The sequence below is a fragment of the Haliaeetus albicilla genome, chromosome 5 (genome assembly GCF_947461875.1).
Source record: "Haliaeetus albicilla chromosome 5, bHalAlb1.1, whole genome shotgun sequence".
NCBI lineage: Eukaryota > Metazoa > Chordata > Aves > Accipitriformes > Accipitridae > Haliaeetus > Haliaeetus albicilla.
In genome coordinates, this window is record NC_091487.1 from 23869675 (window position 1) to 23889521 (window position 19847).

The window sequence follows — 19847 nt, forward strand, 5'->3', positions numbered from 1 at the left end:
GATAAGCTGGCTCAGATTGCTTTAGTGTTCCAGAGTGGAATGACTGCATGAGTGCCTTGATACTGGCATACCATTCTACCTTCTCTGGATGCACTGGGAATGGAGACAATTAAGATAGACAAAGAAACCTAAATGATGAGCACCACAAACATTTTACTCTTCCTTCTTATTATGATGGAATGAGCTAAGTTTATGCTTTTAGAGGCAAAAAGGACCTGCATATCCCTCCTCCTTCTGGTGACTTTGTACATCAGCGCCTCTGAGAGCAAGAAACCTCAAAATCTGGAAGTGTAAATTTCATCAGCAAGGACCATCTGGGAGACTTTTTTTTACATATAATTGGGCTAACTTTTATTCTCAATTGTACAGTAAGTCCTAAGAAAAGATTCAGATTTTAGTGGCTCATACGGACCACCATCCTATGGAGGAGGAGTAGGGTACAATAAAAGATACTGGATGGAATTTTCAAGAATGTGTAGAAGTTCAAGAGAGTACCTTCAGCAAATTATATTATTTTACACAGCAGATATTCAAATGTCTGTAGGCATTTATAGCTGCCAACTGTAATGCTTAGCAGGATTTTCAAAGGCAAGTAATTTTTACAAATCCAGTTTGTACCTGTTTGAGGCATTAGATTTCTAGCCGTGTCAGGAAAGACGCATTTTTAGTCTGGAAAAGTTGCTCTAAAGCACTCTGAATTTTCGTGCTAAACATCCTGGTTTACCAAATTCCTCATCAAACTTTGATTTTTCCACTTGCAGTAAACATTGCTATTACAATTTCTAGCCATTGAAGTGATTTCTGCATTGAAACTTAAACAACAATAATGTACAAGAGGAGGAGTCTGATAAAGATCTCGTTTCCTCCTTTAATTGAAACACTTGGCAATCAGAATTAAAAAAAAAGAAGTCTTGAAATATTAGTGAAGCTTTAATGAAATGATTCCTATCCATTCACTTGCATGTCAGTTGTGGTACATTAGTCCTTTTAGCATGGTCCTATTAATCTCATGCCTCACTTTCATGATAATCACTGTGCTGGCATTTCATTGCTACCTTTATTTAAAAATCTCGGTACCCACACTGTTTATGCTTCACAATCTAGTATTATTTGGACTGCTTTTCTGCCAGATGGGGAGTTGAAAAACTCATAGAGATTTGTGAAAAAAGAGATGGGAGTAGGCTGAGCTATCTGTTAGCATCAGCCGTTGTGTCACTGCCTTCCCTGTCATGACAGGCAAGTCAAGAGTATGGGTGGAAGTTCCCAGCTACAAGGCAATGGCAATCTCAGGTTACTGCAGGACCAAGTTCTACCAAAAAATGCAGGTACAGCATGACGAATTGAAAAGAAATATGAAAGCACTAGTCTTGGGTGAATTTTATTATTATTGTATTAATAAAATAGCTTCAGGAAACTAGAATCAGAACACTTATAATGCTTTCTTGGGATTTTTTTAAAGAAAAAAAATCATCTCAAATAAAACAAAGCAGAAACAAACAAAACAAAGCAAAAAAACCCCAACCCAAACCCAAGAACCCTAAACTATTTATATGTTTCACTTTTAAGGACAAAAAATTCTAACCAAACTCCTTCTTTTTCATTTTAATGTACACAGAAATTCGATGATGTCTGTTCTCTATTATAGAAATGCTTAACTCATGGCAAGCCTCAAAAAAGAAGACTTGAAAAAGCCTGTAAGAAATAAAATAGACTGCAGTTGCCTGCTGGATATCACATCATATATCTCACCAGAAAGAAAAGCCATCAATTTATCAAAATGTATCTGAAAGGGAGAAGTTGAGTCAGTTCCATATGGCCAGTCCTTCTGACTCTTTAATGGATACATTTTGAAGCATCACTGCAGATAACAGGGCAAGAATTACTACTAATTTTGTTATGTTCAAACTATGTTTTGGTGCTTCCCAATTTCTTTGGGCTCACAGGAAACAAAATTAGTATAAATATATTACCATGTTAACTGTATTCAAAATCCCATGGACAAATGTATCCTTTTACAGTCCATCTTCAGAGCAATTAACAAAGATTAAACAATGCTAATAACCCATTATTGCTTCACTTTTGTGTCTCTTCTGTTTTTCAAACATTCACCCTCCCCACTTCATAAATCTTTATTATTCGTCACATGCCACATTGATATTTTTGCTTTCCCACTGTGTCAGTGAAGTAACTGCTACAAACATGTGAACTATTAATTAGCTGGGATCACTTCCAGGAAGTTTGGCTTTCCATGCAAACAACTTTATATGAACCAAATAGTGACTACGCATCTGTGTTTTGTTGTTGCCCAGTCCATGGGATCTGATGCTTGGCTGTATAGTTTTTATTTTATATAGAGTGTATATATACATAAGTGTATATATATATACATATACACACACATATATACATATATAATTATATATGTATACATTCACACAGATAAAAATATATGTATGCATTGTTTTTTGCAAATGAAATCAGAAAGCAAGCAAAACAAGACTGACCTGACTTACCTGTACTGGGCTCACAGTCAATGAAATCTTCATCATCACTGGAACATTCAGCTGATGAAACGATGTCATCCGTTGTCTGGCATGTGAAGGAAAGGAATGAAAGAAAAAGAACAGAAGAAAAAAAAAATATAAGATACTTGCAAGTCAAGAGGCTGTTACAGAGGCAGCTAAGTATCCTAGAAAAAAAAATGTTTCAGAATTGCAACTTTTGAAATATTTAACTTGTACCAAGCATTCCAGATATGCTTGTGTAAATGTGCCCTCCATGGAGCCAGAGTCTCCTGTTGGAGGAACAGTGCTTATCCTGTGCTGTTGAATATTTCAGGTGTGCACAGGTGCAGTGTGCCTGCCGGGCTGTTTAGGTTAGCAAGCGGATCGCACTGTGCTGTTGAACACAGTCAGTACAGCGGGCTACGACACCTGCTTGGCTGGCAAACCGTCCTCCGACAGCCAAAGTAGATGTGTCCGGTTGGAACGTGCTGGGCTCCTCAATAAATACCAATACCATGTAGGGCCAGCCAGAAGGCACTTACTGAGAGACTTACCGTATGAGGCATGTTCAGGCTGAACATGCTTTCTGCAAAGAAAAATGTAGAAGATAGATAATATGCGTCACCCAGGCAGCGAGCAGCACTCTCACTGAGGTAATTCCTGCTCTGCTAATGCACCTCTTGGGCTGGGAATCCTTTGTATTTACCCAGATAGTAAATATCTATGCAACCCATTTGTTGCACGATGAAGAACTGCTGCATGTGTCAGGTATGCCCAACATGCAACCTCATCTACTTGCTTGCCAAGAGAACAGGGATGTGGCTGTGACGGGGCTGACAGGCTGGAAAGTCTGGTTCTGAAAGGCTTAAACCAAACTGTGACTGTTCACGGCCCTCACAGGTTTCGGCACATTCCTTTGCATTTCCAGCTGGTGATATTTTCTTTCTTTCTTTCTTTCTTTTTTTTTTTTTTCTCTGCTGGTCTAATTAATGAGCAGCATGTACTGCAGCATGTTAGAGAGAAGTGTAGTGGCATCTCTTCCCAGCAGCATCTCCTGCCCGTAATTGCTGCAATTAGTTGAATTAGTAATGCAGACCATTAGGGAGAGTCTGTGGCAGCCTCTGGACACAGGTTGTAACGTTCCTGCATGCAGTACAAAATTACCCTAGCTCAGCAGCATCAGCTCAGACCATGGCTTCTGCTGAAATTGTCTCCCCTAACAACATTTCCTTGCAGAAAGCTGCCTATTCTGCTGAGCTGTAGGATCAGTGGGATGACTCCTGAAACAAAACAACTAAAATGTTCCTCACCAGGCAGGAAGCATTGCTGAAATCTCAGCTCCTCAGGAGCAGGGCAGCTGTACTTCAGTACACTGTACTTTAGTACTCCAGGTGAATATTCCTGGGAATCTCACATCATGAGAAGCCTTCCAAATCCTTATTCCTGAAAAAGACTCTCCAGCTTTAAATAAGGTCTCCTTTACATTCCTATGCCTGCTATGGCTGTCTCCAACATGCTCCCTCTTCTATTTGCGTAAGTGTTCTGAGGTCTCAGCCTTTTCTTTAGCCTCCTGTGGTCCTAACACTATCAAGTCCCTCTGTCCCCTGCCAGAATTTCCTTGCTCTCTCCCTCTCTGTTTGTATTTCAGCTAAGGAAAAAACCAGAACCAAGCAGTCAGTCAGAAAGACCAGACTGAACACAATGTTCCTTCACTCTTGATTTCAGTGGCTTAGAGTGAGCCAAGAAAGAAAAATAGGATCGGTTGGTTGTAAATAAAAGTTATAAAAATAGAGTATCTGTAAAAAACAGCCATGAAGTAAGGGAATCCTTAGTGTACGTGTTACTTGGTCTTACCCAGCATTGCCATTTGGCAACGTTTTGTAGGATGCAATCTTGCCATAGTGTCATGCTTAAATATTTTCATTAAATACTTTCACAATCTTGCCTCAGTGAGAAGGCAAGATTAAAAGGAACTGGAGGTAACATGTACAAAGCAATTTCCTGCCTTACACGCTAAGGTCATATTTAGCATCTTCTTTCAGTCATAGATAGTGGAAGAACACTGTTGAAATCCTGGTGACTTCTCTCTTAAAACAAGCTGGCTTTAAAAGTTTGTCTGTTCAGTGAGAGGTCAAGAAAGGAGGAATGCACAAAATATAAATTTACTTTCTACAATTCTTCTGGTCCTGTCACATATATTTTATAAAGCATTATTTATCCCAAAGGACACCAAATCACTTTATAACTTATATAAACACTGATCACATCCTCCAACAGTGAAATGCAGCTGTCCCTGGGTAGAAAGATATTAGTTTTTAATTTCACCACTGTAAAGTAATTTAGCACAATAAGTCAACAAAACTATACAGCAAGAAATTTTTTAAGAAGGTGAAATGGAGCTAATGAAACTGGAGATTTATATTACAGTTGTCTAAAATACTTGTAAAAGAGTGTTAAGAATAGCACTGTGAATAAAGAATAAATTATCCATTAGTACTAGAAGACCTTGCTCAGACAGTGTGAAGACCCTGGCAATCAGTTGTGATTTCCAGGTTGAATTTAGAGCATGTGGATTTTGCTCTTAGTTGAAGGTCTGACAATTCACATGTAGGGTCTCATAGAAGAATAGTGATGATTTGCTTCAAGTAGGAAATAAACATAAAAATTATAACAATGTATGGTTGTCACTTATCAGCTGCCATACCTATTCACTTACCCACTTACTTGCTCATATCTAAGGGCTTCATGCAACATTAACTTGGAATTAGATCCAAGTGAATTGACAATGTGAGTCAGTATTTGTAAAGAATAAGGTGTTCCTTTATAACTCTTTTTTTTTTCCTCTTGCTTATTAGGGGCATCATATAAAACCAGAAAGATAGCATGCCCAGAAAAAAACAGGTGATATTTCTTTACACAATTTACACTTTTTTTTTTTTAACTGGGGAACTCCTTGCAACAGGATACTGGTAGGTAATAAAGGTTTAGATGCATTTTGGAAGTTATTGGCCAAACTAAAGGTAAAAACATCCATCCAGAACTATTAAATACCCCATACTTAGTTTGGGAAGTCCCTGTGCCACTGACACTGGAGACCAAAGAAGTATCACTCTTTGCATTGTCCTGTTCAGGACTCTCTCCCCAGAGCCCCATGCATGGCCAGGGCCAGCAGCGGGGTGCTGGGCGAGGTGAGCCTCTGTGGCCTCTCAGCCACTCTCATGCATGACAGTTCCTGAACACTGTGGGATGAAGAATTTTGAAGCCAAGATGAGTTCTGAGCAGAAGCTGAAAAGTCATGAAGCCTGGCTCTTGTTTATCTTCTTGATCAATTCCCCATCTAATAAGCAGCTTAAAGACAGCACATGCAACATACTTACGCTGTACTCCTAGATATGCATTCTAGCTTTCCTTCTACAAAGTCCTGATGCAGCTTGTGTTGCTTCTGAACGGAGAAGCGCACAGTCGGCCAGACTCAGACAAAATGCAAATGTGTGATGTGCAATACTCTCCAACCCTGCTAACTCTGACCTGTATCTGCACTTTTTCATGAGTGGTTCCACATCTGATTCTATCAATTAATCTCTGTCCTTTTCTTCACTGCATGCGATTTCTCCTGATAGTCCAGTTTTTCCTGCTCTGTGATTGCTGTTTGTCCCATGCTGCCGATTTTGTAAGTATAAAAATGAGGGTTAGAAAAAAAAGAAAAACCTCCAGAAGTGGTGTTAGGCTTGAGTCAAGGTCATTAACAAGATCTCTAGAAACCACAGAAAAGATAAGTATGCTAATCTGTCTTGCCATTTCCTATCTTGTATTTTTAATCGCAGTACTTTCCATCATAATTCATCACTAACTGATTTTCTATTCCCATCACATATTGGTCTTCCATGCACCTTCTGCTCAGATACCAACAACTGAATCATCCCAGAGGAATAAAGCTATTTCAGTGAGAAACAGCAGCAAATTCCTGACCACAAAGCAGTCAAGGAAACCTCCAGAAGACCATAACTTCTTGTAACTGGAATCTGTACCTTTCAAAACCCTTTTGGAGCTGAGAATTTTCACTGCATGATTATTAAACTTGCTCCTTCCGCAAGACAGGAGAGGCTAGTGAGCAGCAACCCCAGAAGTCTCTCCACTAACATAATTTCTTCTCATCAGAAATGGCTCACTACGAGGCAGTAAGCAAAACCAGCTATTCCATTTCTGGTTCCCTTTCCCCATTTTTGAAATGGGGCTGATTATACTCACCCATTGGCCCCAGGGGAGGTAAATGGGTTAATTCTTTAGTGTCTGCCCAGTGATCTAGAGGTGGTAAATGCTAAACATTCTTATGTACAGGCAACATGATAGTAATGAAACTTCTCTGTATGCTACGATGGAAATGATGTTTGTGTTTTCACTGGAAAGAACATGAGAAAGAAAATATTTTTCCATTCCATATATTAGCTAAATTCTATATTAAAAATAATAATTCATACTACACTATTTTAAAATATGTATTTCATTTTTAAAGAATCCCAGCTTTGAAATTACTTGGCCCTGTATTAAAGGCCATAAAACTAAAGATAGGTATTATAATAACTTTCAATAAAATCTCTCTCTGGCAGGAACCCTTTTTATTCCTTCCTCTGAAAGATTTTTTATGGCATTTATATTATTATTTTTTCTCTCCCTCTCTCTAGTGTTTAATGAAATTGCCTTGGAATAAAACCAGGGAGGAGAAAGTGCTAAACTCTGAGTCCACCCTGGAGGATTTATGGGCATATTTACCTTCAAATTCTTTCAATTTCACTGAATTGGCTCCCCATTCCTTTCCATGAATTACTAGTTCTGTAATCACCTCCTCCTAATTATTCACTCTGAGGGCCTCTTCAATCTTGCCATGGTGATGGTTCTACATCTTTGTTCATTACACTGTACATACTGGTGTGGGATGTAAAGCGCAAGGGAAGTTGAGATGGCGTGGCGAGACCTACTCAAGATGACTCCATTCCTGTCCAATCTTCCAAGTGCCCAAAGCCCTATTTTATGTGTCAGATCCACAACCTTTGCTCCTTTGTTCTACACAAAATGGCAGGTGCTGAATCTTCCTTCTCCCAACTGCAAAGTTTTTTTGACACCTTGCTCTTTGGGTGCACCATTATTTGAGAAAGATTAAGCATGCTGAGTAAAATAAGTCCTGTCACAGAACAGCTTTATGAAATTATAAATAACACACCCAAGAATGATGGAGTTCTCACTTCTAGTGGGAGAGAAAAGACAAGGACCCATAAATTCAAACCCCAGACAAATTCCTCCAGAAGTATATACTTGGCAGTCACTTCACTCGGTAAAGTAGGATTCAATTTTCCTACTTGCCTTTTGTTTGAAACTCTTCTGCACACTGTGCACATTACTTCCAATTCAACACCGTCATTTGAAAAGCAACACTTAATGCTTTGTTGTGAGAGAAGTGTAAATCTCTTTGCCACCAAGGAACCACAATTTACAATCCTTCTTGAAATACGACCACCACAAAATGCCAGGCACAAATATCTTCCCAACAGTGGAGAAATACAGTTGTATTAATCTGAGCAGTGCATTTGCCTTTCACACTTAAAGTGCACAGAGGTGAAACTCAACAAACTTTTCTTAAATCTGACCACTTGACTCCCTCCGCTGCTCCCATACTGCTGTATTTTCCAAATATCTCAAATTTGTTATGGAATATGGACAACATACCGTCTTCTGTGCATAACAGCATACAGTATGAAGGCTCCCCAGCATGGCAAAATGTTAGTGATGTTGTTCTGTCTTCCAGAAACCAATATGTTTCTCAGCAAAGAACAGGCTCAAGGCATTTGCTGCCTTGTCAAAAGAAGATAGCAGAGGAAATGTCTGTCTCATTAGGTGTCATTTCTAGCTTGAATACCTCAACCTTGCGTACTTTGCTAACTGGGCTTTTTAAAGAACTTGTATCCTGTTCACCTTATTCCAATTAAATGGGAATCCTTCATCTGTCCTTTCTACACCTTATATTTGTTTCTCACTGTTTATTTAATCTTTATTTGCAAAATACCCTGGAGGTCATTACAGTATAGCAGACCTGAGAGACTAAGCCTGGACAAATTCAAGCTCCTACATACAGATAGAAAGAATCTCCATACAAATGGGAAAATATTAAAAATGTTGCAAAAATCATAATAAGGTATTATAAAAGAAGCTGCAATTTGGGACTGTATAAACTTTTAAGGAGAGTCCTGGAACTACTATCTGTTGCTAAAGGGTATTAATCCTCTCCAACCCATTAGCACTGGATAGTACCACCTGTATTTCCTTATCACGGCACAGACACAGCCACAAAGATATGCAATCCATTTCCACCCCCACACACTGGTGCTGAGGTTATGTTTGCCTCTGCAGAGGCAAAGCATCAAAGAATACAAAACTAATATATTTTTTTCATATAGCTCGTTTGAGGTGAATACAAAAACAAGGGGGGAAAATCCTCTGTTGGTTTAAATTGGCATTGATTTCAACGAGGCTACAACAATTTACAGCAAGAGAGCATAGCTCATTACGTTTAGTTTCGGACAATTCAATGCCAAAAGATTTCGAATAATTGGAGGCAATTCAGAGAAAAGGCACTGAAAAGATGAAAGAACTGGAGAGATGAATGGGTGAGACAGGCTTAGCAAAACTAAACAACAGAGCTTGACTTAACAAGGAATAAAGGTATGATAAATGTCTACAGGTGTCACAAGGGTGTAATAAACATGAGGAAGGAAGATGAACTATTTAGGGTGCTTCAAAAAAGTAGTGGATAAAATTAAGCCAAAAAAAATTTAGGATTACTTTCAGCAAGAAAAATCTCAATAGTGATCTTTATTAACTGTGGAGAAGTCTCCCCAAGGAAATACCGGAAACCACCAGTACTGAGATTAAGCGGTTGCCCAAGCCATTCAGGTATGAATACCATTAGTGTATATGCCCCAGTGGGGAAGAACTCACCCCATCTATCTTCAGCCCAATCTAATTCACTCTAAATCAATTTGGTATTTGCACCCTCTCCATCACTATGTATATAAACACATCATTATGCATTTCTCTCTGTCATGTCAAAGCAGGTAGTAAAGCTACTCAGCACAGCTTTTCAGCTAGTTGTACTCAGAGCAAGAAGATATCATTGCTGTAGACCTAGACCTGTTCAGACCATGGGAACAAATCCAGCCTTATGTTCCCAAGACCCTGACTGGCCAGGAGCTGGTAGGTAACCAGCAGGCACGTACCCTTTTGCCCAGCAAAAGTGCATTTCCTGGCTGCGCATTCCTGGCTAGACATAAAAGCTGATTTGCTGTCAAACTCTATCATTAAGTATGGATCATGAGAGAGCTACCCCTTAGCAAAATCAGCCATTTGTCCATTACTACAGCAGACAAGAGATTAAGTAACTAGCCAGTTAAGTAATAGAAAGCAAAAAATAATCCCCCCAATTGTGTGTCAATCCAGAGTCATGGGCAGTCATGTTTAAAAAGAGCCTTGAAAGCTGAATTAGTCCTTTGAAAACTGAAAGCCTGTCTCAATAGAATCAATAGTTCATTAAGACTGTAAAGTCTGACTCTTCTCGACCAGGTTTGATGCCAAATTTCAGGGACTTTGTTCTGTCCCTAAGCTGTGCAAAGACAATGGGGAAAACTCATGTTTTGGCCTTTTGTCTCTGCCTGCTGGCAGAGGGAAGGGTGATGGTGTTGCAAGGGAGTATGAGCAGAGAAAGAAAGAGAAGGGAGGGCAAAGAGGGGAGAAAAGGAAGTGGGGAGGATTGTTCCATCTGTTGTTCAAGGCACCCTGACAGGGGAAAGAGAAGTATTGAACCACAGCAGCTTAACCCAACTTCAATGTACCTTCCCAAAAGCAGACGGAATGTAATGCTACGTGGTGTTCTGCTGATAAGCAAAGCCTTCTAAATCCTTTCAATTTATTTCTTGGCCTGAAGAAACTACATACTATTTAGGAGCTAAATAAATAAATAAAATTTCATTTCCAGGAAACTAGATTGGTTGTTTATTGATTACATATGCACACGAGTCACTTACTTTTCTGTTTCTTTCCTTTCCCAATAGAACAGTGGTCCTTTCATCTTGATCTGGTAAAGGATCAAGTGGCAAGTCTTTTCCAAACTATTCAGTGTAACCCTCAAGATTTGCAAAAGTATTGAACTGGACTGTAAAATGTAATTTCTTGGCTTAAACACAAAAGATACAGCTTTGGCATGAGAAAAGACTCTTTTTCCTCCCTTATAAACCCATTGTTCCTTTCCACAGGCATTTACCTGCTTCCAAAGAAGCACCCTGAAGATTAAAGTTGTGTGTCTATACATTGAATTTATTATCTGATTATAGTGCCTCTTGGAGTAATCACACAGGAAGAATTTTCACATTGAGTGTCCTTTCATCATTTGATACAGCTTGTTTCCCTTCCCTATTGTATTTTTATTTCTTGTTGAAACAAACCTGCCACTTGCAACAGAAACTGTCAGCCCTCTGTTTTAAAGCATAACCCTGGTTATGCAGATGGTAGTGATGCAGGTGAAAACTCCACAAGAAAGGTACACTAGGTGTACCCATCATGAACTGAATTAACTAAATAGCTTGATCCTAAAAATTAAGCTATTACAGCTGAACCCACAGCAACTCCCACCTTGAAATCAGCGAGAGCTGCTGTAAGGACAAAACTGCTGAAATTCAGGCACTGCTCAGGAGTCTGACTTTCTGAAAATCACATCAATCTACAAAGTTTTTTCCTCCCAATGCTTGTCCAAAAGTCTTCAAATGGAAGAAATTTCATTTAGGAAATGCTCTGAAAATAGTTTCAGAGTGGTCTCCCCGGCCATGATCCCCCTCAGAAGAACCGACAATCAGCTGAATGCACCAGGCAGCACAGGCTTCAACTTTCTCACTTCTCAGCATCTGCTTAAAGCAGGACACAGGAAGCAAAAGCTGAATAAAGATTCTGAGAAGTATGTAGGAAAAAGCCAGCTTATTGCCAGAATTTATCCATCCTGCTGGTGTGGACCCTAGCCCCTTATGCACACAGTCTGATGTATTAATTTAAACTGCCACAGAAATAATTTTATTAATATGCTGGACTATGAATTGCACTTGCTGAAGAACAACATGTTATCTACTTTACCAGCGGAAGGGCAGGGCAGACCACTGGGGAGCAGTAACTTCTTAAATTGCCCCAATCCAAATTGCCAAGGACATTGAATCAGAGCCCTCATGTTACTTGATTTTATATTCCTGATATTGTCACAAATTCACTGTCTGACATCAGGAAAGTTGCCTCCTTTCCTCATGCTTCTGTTTATGCTGCCATAAAATGTGGAGAAAACAACTTCTCTGCTTACTTGGCATACAATCAGAATTTTAGTAAACATTTTACATTCTCAAAGCAAAGCCTAAGTACAGAAAAAACTTTTACATTTAGTAAAGGGAAGCCTATGTTTCAGAAAGTTAGAGACTCAAATGATCTGAGATGAATCAGTTGCCCTTTGAAGACTCAGCCTCTAGTAAGAGTAAATGGGTTTTCTTTGCGTGCTAGCTTGCACTTAATAACTGTGTCAGAAGAATATTTTTCATTTACACTTTGCTCCTTTGCTGGAAATCAATATGTCGTTTGCTGGCATTTTCTCCTGGACATCTTTATTTAGCTTGTCTTTTCTTCCTCGAAGGGGAGGGAGTTGTATTTGATTTTGTTCTGTTATTGATTGGATCACTCTGAGCAAGAAATAAATAACTAAGTACAGCACAGTAGCTTTAATGACAATCTCTTAAGCCTCAAAATCTGCACACCATGTTGCTCTCCCCCCAACACATGCTTTAAAAGAAACAAATCTGTAAAGTAAGGTTACTGTGTAGCAAAGAGGCAGTCACATAGGCAATTTAACTGGCATTTCTATTTATGTGCTCATTAATAAAACCATACAAGTCCTGTTTCTATTTTTAAAGCAGTACTTCTATTGCCGTAGTACGTAGTGCTGGGATCTCATCATCTCTTACAAATGAGGCTTAATGAGAAATTAGAGAGATGGGGGAGCTTCTCCCAGCAGACCTCTTTCCCTGGAGAAACTCTGAGCACGTTCACGTATTTATCACTGATGGCAAGTGACAGTATGGCCTAATAGGTTGCACCTGATCTGCAAAAGCCCAGCCCTGCAAACGATGGTGGAGGGGTAGTCACTGTGCCTGAAGTGTCACGCCAGCCCACAGCATCCTTTCCAGCATCAAATGGGAAGCGACTGGTAAGCCAATCCTAGGGGGTACACAGTAATTGCCCTCATTTTTTTTAAATTGGGGAGTTCTTTGCCTCCTCCCCTGCTTCTCTCTTAATTTCTGCTACTCATTACTATGTAGGCCACAAACGGCATATGCAATGATAAAATTCATAAAGGAGAAAATACCCTGTTCTATGGTCCAAACTGTGGCACTTAAAATCTAATGTGACAGGGTATGTTATTCATAAAGTAACAATAAACATAATCACTCTGAATAAATGTGCCTTAAAACAACTTCTGCAATTATTGTAAGTACCTCTGAGTCCAATAAGATAAACAGCTATCTTTGAATATTTGCATTAATGCACTAGACTACTCTTTCCAGACAAATATTCCTCTTTCTCTCCAAACATTAACACACACTTAGAAAATAGCATTTAAATACTGTTGCTCACAGGATTCACACATTAGCTTACAAGAGGAAGGGGGCTGCCACACACATTTAAATGCAGAATAAACAAAATGCAGAGTAAATAAATGCAGAATAAACTCTGGTCCACTAGGTACATATCAGCACCTAGAACTGCTCCCTGAATAGCATTATATAGACAGAACAGTTAACAAAGGAAAATAGCCACTACATAGCTATATATAAGCACATATACAACATATCTGCTAAAAAAGGCCATAAATACTTTTAGTTTATAAACAATAAGAAAGTTCATAAACACAAAGAAGGTCACAAAGGCAGCTGTGATAGAACACAGATTTCTTAGGAACAGTGACAACCTCTTAACCATAATCCACCCTTCCTCTCTTAATATAGGATATAAATGATTGTCAGCAGCTAGTACAGAAACATCTGTATACACAACAAAAGGTATATATTACCATTAAGTTATTAACATACTAACATACTAACATTATCAAGGTCAAATCTAGTAAAAATGAAGTTAAACAGTTCTAGACATTATTCCACCCAGGAATACCTCTGCCAAATATCTGATGCTTAAAAATCATGCTTTTTTATCATTAACCTTTTTTTTCTTTCCTTTTGAAATGTGAATAGACTAACGACTTTACTGGGGGGATAGGGAACTGACTTCACGCTACATGTTAAAAAACAACAGATAACAAAAAGGTAAACAAGCAATCTGTGTCAGTCTCACCACCACCAGAATCATGGGGGAAAACTTAGGAAAGTTAGAGACAGATGTTTGCCCATACTTCTCTAATCCTAACTCAAACAAGGAAAGAGATCTACAAAATACTCCCATCAAACATACCCATCAGCTTAAAAAACATACTCGGTCCATCAAGTATTGATGAAGCCAGGTAAACTTCAACCTCCTGAGCTGTTGAACATAACAAATGCCTCCTGGGATCCCATTAAATTTGAACTGAACTTCACTTAAATGCTACATCAAGTGGTCCAAGCTGCAAATGGTTGTCATGCAAGAAAATTCTGCCATTCGGTAGGCAGACTCCCATGCACAACAAACATGGTGAACACTTATCCCAGCTGGGTTTCTCTGCAGTCCCTGCCTAATCAGAACATTTGCTCTCCATGATGGATAAGAAGGCCATTTTCCTTGCTTATTTATTTAGCTCTCTATTGAGTTTGATTAACTGTAGTAAAGGCAAATCAATCTTTTGTGTTTGTGTAAAATGAAAAAAAGGAACAAAGTTAGCTTTAATGGCCCAGTAGATGCTCAGCTGGAATGCACTTACTGAGCAAGAGAGCTAGACAAAGGAATTCAGGCAGCTTTAAACACGACCAGGAACATGCTGAGATCATCTATACTTCTACCTGTTCAAAGGGGAAAAAACCACCCCACCCCACACCCAGTGAAGAGGCTTTCTGTTCCTCTGCAGTTCTGTCTATCAAGGCATCAAGTACTACAGGGTTTTTCTCTTGTGTCCTTCAGATCTCCACGGCCAAAGCTGGGAGACACTAGGAAACAAGTATCCAAAGGAATGTTGTCAGAAGGAGAGGACATGAAGCTCTAAATCCATGAGAATACTTTCTCCACTGTCAGTAAACCTGTCTCTAAACTCAGATTCATTGTAACATAGCATTTTTGACATCAATAACCTCTGGTAAGTATTGTAAGGTAGCATGAAATTCATGACCAGTATGAAATGAAGAAGCTTCTGCGTAATGAATTTGAGTGAGACACTTATCATTTCAAGGTAGCACTCTGAGAATATCTTTCTCTCACATATTCTAATTATAGTATTGACAACAGTGGGAATCACAAAAGAAACTATGCTTGATTTTATGCAATGCCCATTAAAAACCTTTAGTAATATACAGAAATACTCAGGCCTTCCAGCTATGCGACAGCTAAGTATTAGCCCACAGAGAATTTAAGCTCAGTCTTAAACACACAGAAAACAGGACAGCTTGACCAGGACGGAGCCAAAATGTAGCAAGAGGTATTTGTCCCCATATCTGAAGTACTCCAGTCCCTGAATGGACAGATTAAAGTGTATGCATAGGTTTCTTGCTGTATCAGTTTCAGCCTTTTAACAAGAATTAAAAAAAGCAGAAAGAATCTGACCATCCTTGTTCAAAGACAAAACTGGATGTTCCCTTGCTATAATAGCTATAGCAACAGTTTTGGGATGATGATACACCTTTAGTCTCTCCTGGGAGGAAACAAGTTCACTTTCCCTTCAAATTCCTTTCTCTATGGTATCATTATTGTAGCTTCACTTGTGCTATCCAGAAACAAATCACAGAAGCCACTGACATTAAAAGGTGGTGCCTTCTGGGCATTTTTACCACTTAATTTTCAGACTTAAGCCCTACTCACACTAGAGAGCTTACTGGCATTACAGCCAGTTATATCCAAGTTGGCGGAGCTGCTCCTTTTAGATCCAGCAACGCTGACAGAAGGGGTTTTGCCGGCAGAGTTACACCACCTCTGAGCATTGCAAGCTAAGCTGACAAAAGTTGGCATAGTTATATCCATATCAGGCTTTTGACTGCAGCAGCATGTAAAATCAAAGCATGTGCATTTTTGCACTCTGGGACACTGCAGCGACATTGATGGAACTTCAGAGTATAGCACTGTGTTACTCTGAAATGCTTCAGATGGCAAAATAGTTTTTGAAGAATCCTGTAATTGTCTCCACAGTTGTTACTAGGCATACAGCTTCCATATCTTAAGTCAGGAATTTGCAAGAAAAAGATTGCAGTCAATGGGGTTTTTTTGGAATCAGAGATCTCAAGGTCAGAAGGGGCCATTATTTTCTCCTAGTCTGATCTCCCGTTTTACACAACTGTGGGATTACACACAAGAGCTGAGTGCCAGGGCACTTCTGCCACTGATTTGCAATGACCCTTGACAGGGCAGTTAACCTGTCAGCATACCATGGCTTCATTTTCAAGATAGTGAAGATGCACACGTATCTCTTGGAAGCAAATGTCTGTAAGATGCTGTGAGAATACTTGGAGGAGAGTGCTGTGTAAAGCATCAGAAGGAAGATACCATGATCGTATCTAATTCTTAATATTTTGTGAGCAGAAAGAATCACACAGTCAAAATGGAACTCCCGTATGGACTGTAAGAAACTGTTATGTGGGGTTGAGGTAGGAAATACTCTGCTCTCTTTAATGCTTCTGAAAAGTACTGGAAATGACTGCACAGTCCTACAAACTGGGACTCCTGCATAAGAAGGAAAAGAACTTCCTGCAAATTCTCCTCATCAGTGGAGAAAACCTGCAGTGCACATCTACAGAAATGAACCACAGCAGAGCTTAACACCATTCATCACCAAAGGCAAACGACCCTCAGAAAAACAGCCCTGCCACGGTGGACTACCAGTACTCATCCCGTCAGGAAGCAAACCTTGCTTTCAGACAAAGCACAGCTTTTCCAACAGGTGCAGAGAAATGCTCTGTAACCTCTATACTAGGCAGCTTTGAACCTCAGCACCTCATAGGTAGTGGAACAAATTGCCTGCCTGGTCCCAGGATATCCCTTGTACCTAAGTCTCCCACTTACCCACAATGTGCAAATGATCGAAACAAATGCTACAATCTGACACCATGGAGCTCTCGACAGCTGTCAACTCATTAAGTTCTATTCACTGGCTTCCCACCTCCTTGCCAACGTATTACATAAATTGCTTTTTAGCTGGCAGCCTTTCCCTTTGCCTGAAACCAGTTTGCACTGAGCATGTTTAAGTCCATTGTTTTTTTTTAAAAAAGCATTTATTCCCTTCCCTTTGGTGATTTGCCTTGCTCTGCAACAGTTTGAATGGGCTGCAGGATACTGTTTCATTATCAAGCTGCAACTGGAAATGAATATTTTATAGCAGCTGAACAGAGGTTTGGCTGTAAATGACTATATCTTAATTAAACAAAACAAAACGAAGACAGAAAGAAAAATGAATTTAATTAATGAAATATTGATGTAATTTACAGTCAAAGGCCTTCCCATTTAGAAGGGAATTCCTGCAATGTGAATTTTGTAGAAAGAGGTAGAGGTTCACTACCTCCTTCTTGATTTCTCTAGTGATGTTTCTCGTATTTCATTTTTGCCTTTTCAGCTCTTTAAAATGCCTGAAGGCATGTCTGGTATCTATCCATATGAAGTCAGATGCAAGTACTCGAATGCAAATACATACTTATAATGACTGTGTATTAAGAACATGTAAAAAGAGAGCATAAATGTAGTCAAGCTAGCTCAAACTCCATCTAAGCATTGACTCCTGCCTCTGGCATTAGCCAGTTATTTATGTTTCTTCACAGAGAAAGGATAAACACAAGAGAAACATGCAGAAGTACTTTTTCTTAGATATGCTAATTGGAGTGGCAAGCATCAGTTAGGAAGTGGTTATACCTGCATCTTTATGCTGCATAGATTTTGTATTTCATAGTACTTAATGGGCTTTTCTACCACAAACTGGCATATTAGCTTTTAAAATCTATTTATATTTTTTTCTACAATATCATATGGCAGTGAGTTCCACGTTTTGTGTAGAAGTACTTCCTCCTGTTTGATCTCAGCCTGCTGCTACTTTATTTCACTCCTCAGTCTTTGCTGCATGAGGAACAGTGAGCAGTCATTCCCTAGTCACAATTTCTCTGCACCATTTTGATTTGAGAGACCTCTGTTGTCACCGTTTGGTTACTGATTTTTCAGCCTGAAGAATGCCAGCCTATTTAACCTCTCCTCCTGTGGAAACCATTGCACATCCTTGATCAACCCTGCTAATTTCTCCTGCAGCTTTTTTAGTTGTCATAGATCAGTTTTTGAGAGCTGATGGCCAAAATGGAGTGCAGTGCAGAAGGCAAAGCACAACACAGATTTACACAGTGGCACAATTATATTTTCAGTTTGGGTTTTTTTTCCTAATAATTTCTAAATTTGTTTTGCCTTCTTGAATGTGAATACAAGTCCAAAAGTAACCAGATCTGGCCATTTGTCAGCATAGAAACTAATTTTCAATGTTCAGTGTGGTTAAGCACATACATAAACCAGTGCCCAATAATGCATTTCTTCTGTTATGGTGTCAGTTCCTGACATTTTTGAATTAAAGGCCCTATAACAGGAGGAATTTATTGATTCTTGAGATGCTTCAGAATGCCATCCATTCAACTGTATATGGCAGTGGGATCTACAAAGAAGTGATAAAGCATTTGAGAGGATGCTGAATTTGTCAGTCATTCTAAGTCCAATGAGCTGACACCTTTCCGACGTTGCAGGAGGCTCCTGAGCAAGCTCAAGGGATGCCTGTCAGGTTCACAGTGTCAGGAGGCAGAAGCAATGCAGTGCAATGTGGCATCATTCAAAACAGACTGGAGCAATCCTGCTGATGCACACAAGATCAGTAACAGAGAGAAGACTCAATATTTAAATTAGTAATGTGGAATGTATACCTATACATTCCAGAAGTGGGGCCAAACTGTAGAATCTGCTTCAACCTGTTTCCTTATCTCTTTTTGCTGCTAAATGTTCTCTGTATCATGTATGTTGTAAAGTGAATCAGGCTTAAATATAATGTCAAAATGCTGCCTGAATCAAATTAGAAGATGAGAATAGCCCTGAACTTTACAGAAAACCACAGCTGTACTTTATAGCCCAACAGACAGTCAGAAAAGGAAAAACTACAGCATATGTTTGCCCACAATAATCTCTTTTCCTCAAACCATTTGTATAATTTTGGGTCATTGTGACATTTCACTCTGGAGTGGACTCTATTGTCCACTGGGGATCGGTGATGAAACAGTTTTAAGGAAACTGCTCTGCTTTAAAGTTAGTAAGGACAAAGATAATGCACACAAATAAATTCATAAACCACAGCCTCAAGAAAACCATGGAATCTGGTTCTATGTGAAATGTAGTCTTCAGAAACCTGGGAGAGGAGCTATTGATTCTCACCAGGTGTGGTGGGTTGACCCTGGCTGGATGCCAGGTGCCCACCAAAGCTGTTCTATCACTCCCCACCCCATCTCAGCTGGACAAGGGAGAGGAAATATAACAAAGGGCTTGTGGGTCAAGGTAAGGACAGGAGAGATCACTCAACCAATTATTGTCACAGGCAAAACAGACTCAACCTGGGGAATATTAACTCAATTTATTACCAATCAACCAAAGCTGGGTAATGAGAAATAAAACCAAATCTCAAAACACCTTCCCTCCACCCCTCCCTTCTTCCTGGGCAAAACCTTACTCCCAGATTCTCTGCCTAGGCCTCCCCCCCCCCCCCAGTGGTGCAGGCGAACAGGGAATGGGGGTTATGGTCAGTTCATCACACATTGTCTCTGCTGCTTCATCCTCCTCAGGGGCAGGACTCATCACACTCTTGGCCTGCTCCAGCATGGGGTCCTTCCCACAGGAGACAGTCCTCCACGAAATTCTCCAACATGGGTCCTTCCCACGGGCTGCAGTTCTTCATGAACTGCTCCAGCATGGGTCCTTTCCACGGTGTGCAGTCCTTCAGGAGCACACTGCTCCAGCGTGGGTCCCCCACGGGGTCACAAGTCCTGGCAGCAAACCTGGTCCGTGGGCTCCTCTCTCCACAGATCTGCAGGTCCTGCCAGGAGCCTGCTCCAATGTGGGCTTCCCATGGGGTCA

At 39.8% G+C, this 19847-nt stretch overlaps 1 protein-coding gene across 37 annotated transcripts in view; it reads right to left on the reverse strand.

The window, feature by feature from the left end:
• The window catches only part of NRXN3 (neurexin 3), a 1027863-nt gene that overhangs the window by 38145 nt on the left and 969871 nt on the right, over window positions 1-19847 (reverse strand). For 24 of the 37 annotated variants that reach the window (XR_011324710.1, XM_069783752.1, XM_069783751.1 and 21 more), the window contains one exon: window positions 2505-2589. Coding sequence is in view for 35 of the 37 variants with exons in the window: in XM_069783752.1 (XP_069639853.1) it covers window positions 2505-2589 (85 nt within the window). In the remaining 2 variants the exon portion in view is untranslated. The remainder of the gene's footprint in view (window positions 1-2504; window positions 2590-19847) is intronic. The other 13 variants (XR_011324711.1, XM_069783753.1, XM_069783754.1 and 10 more) reach the window with 1 other exon arrangement.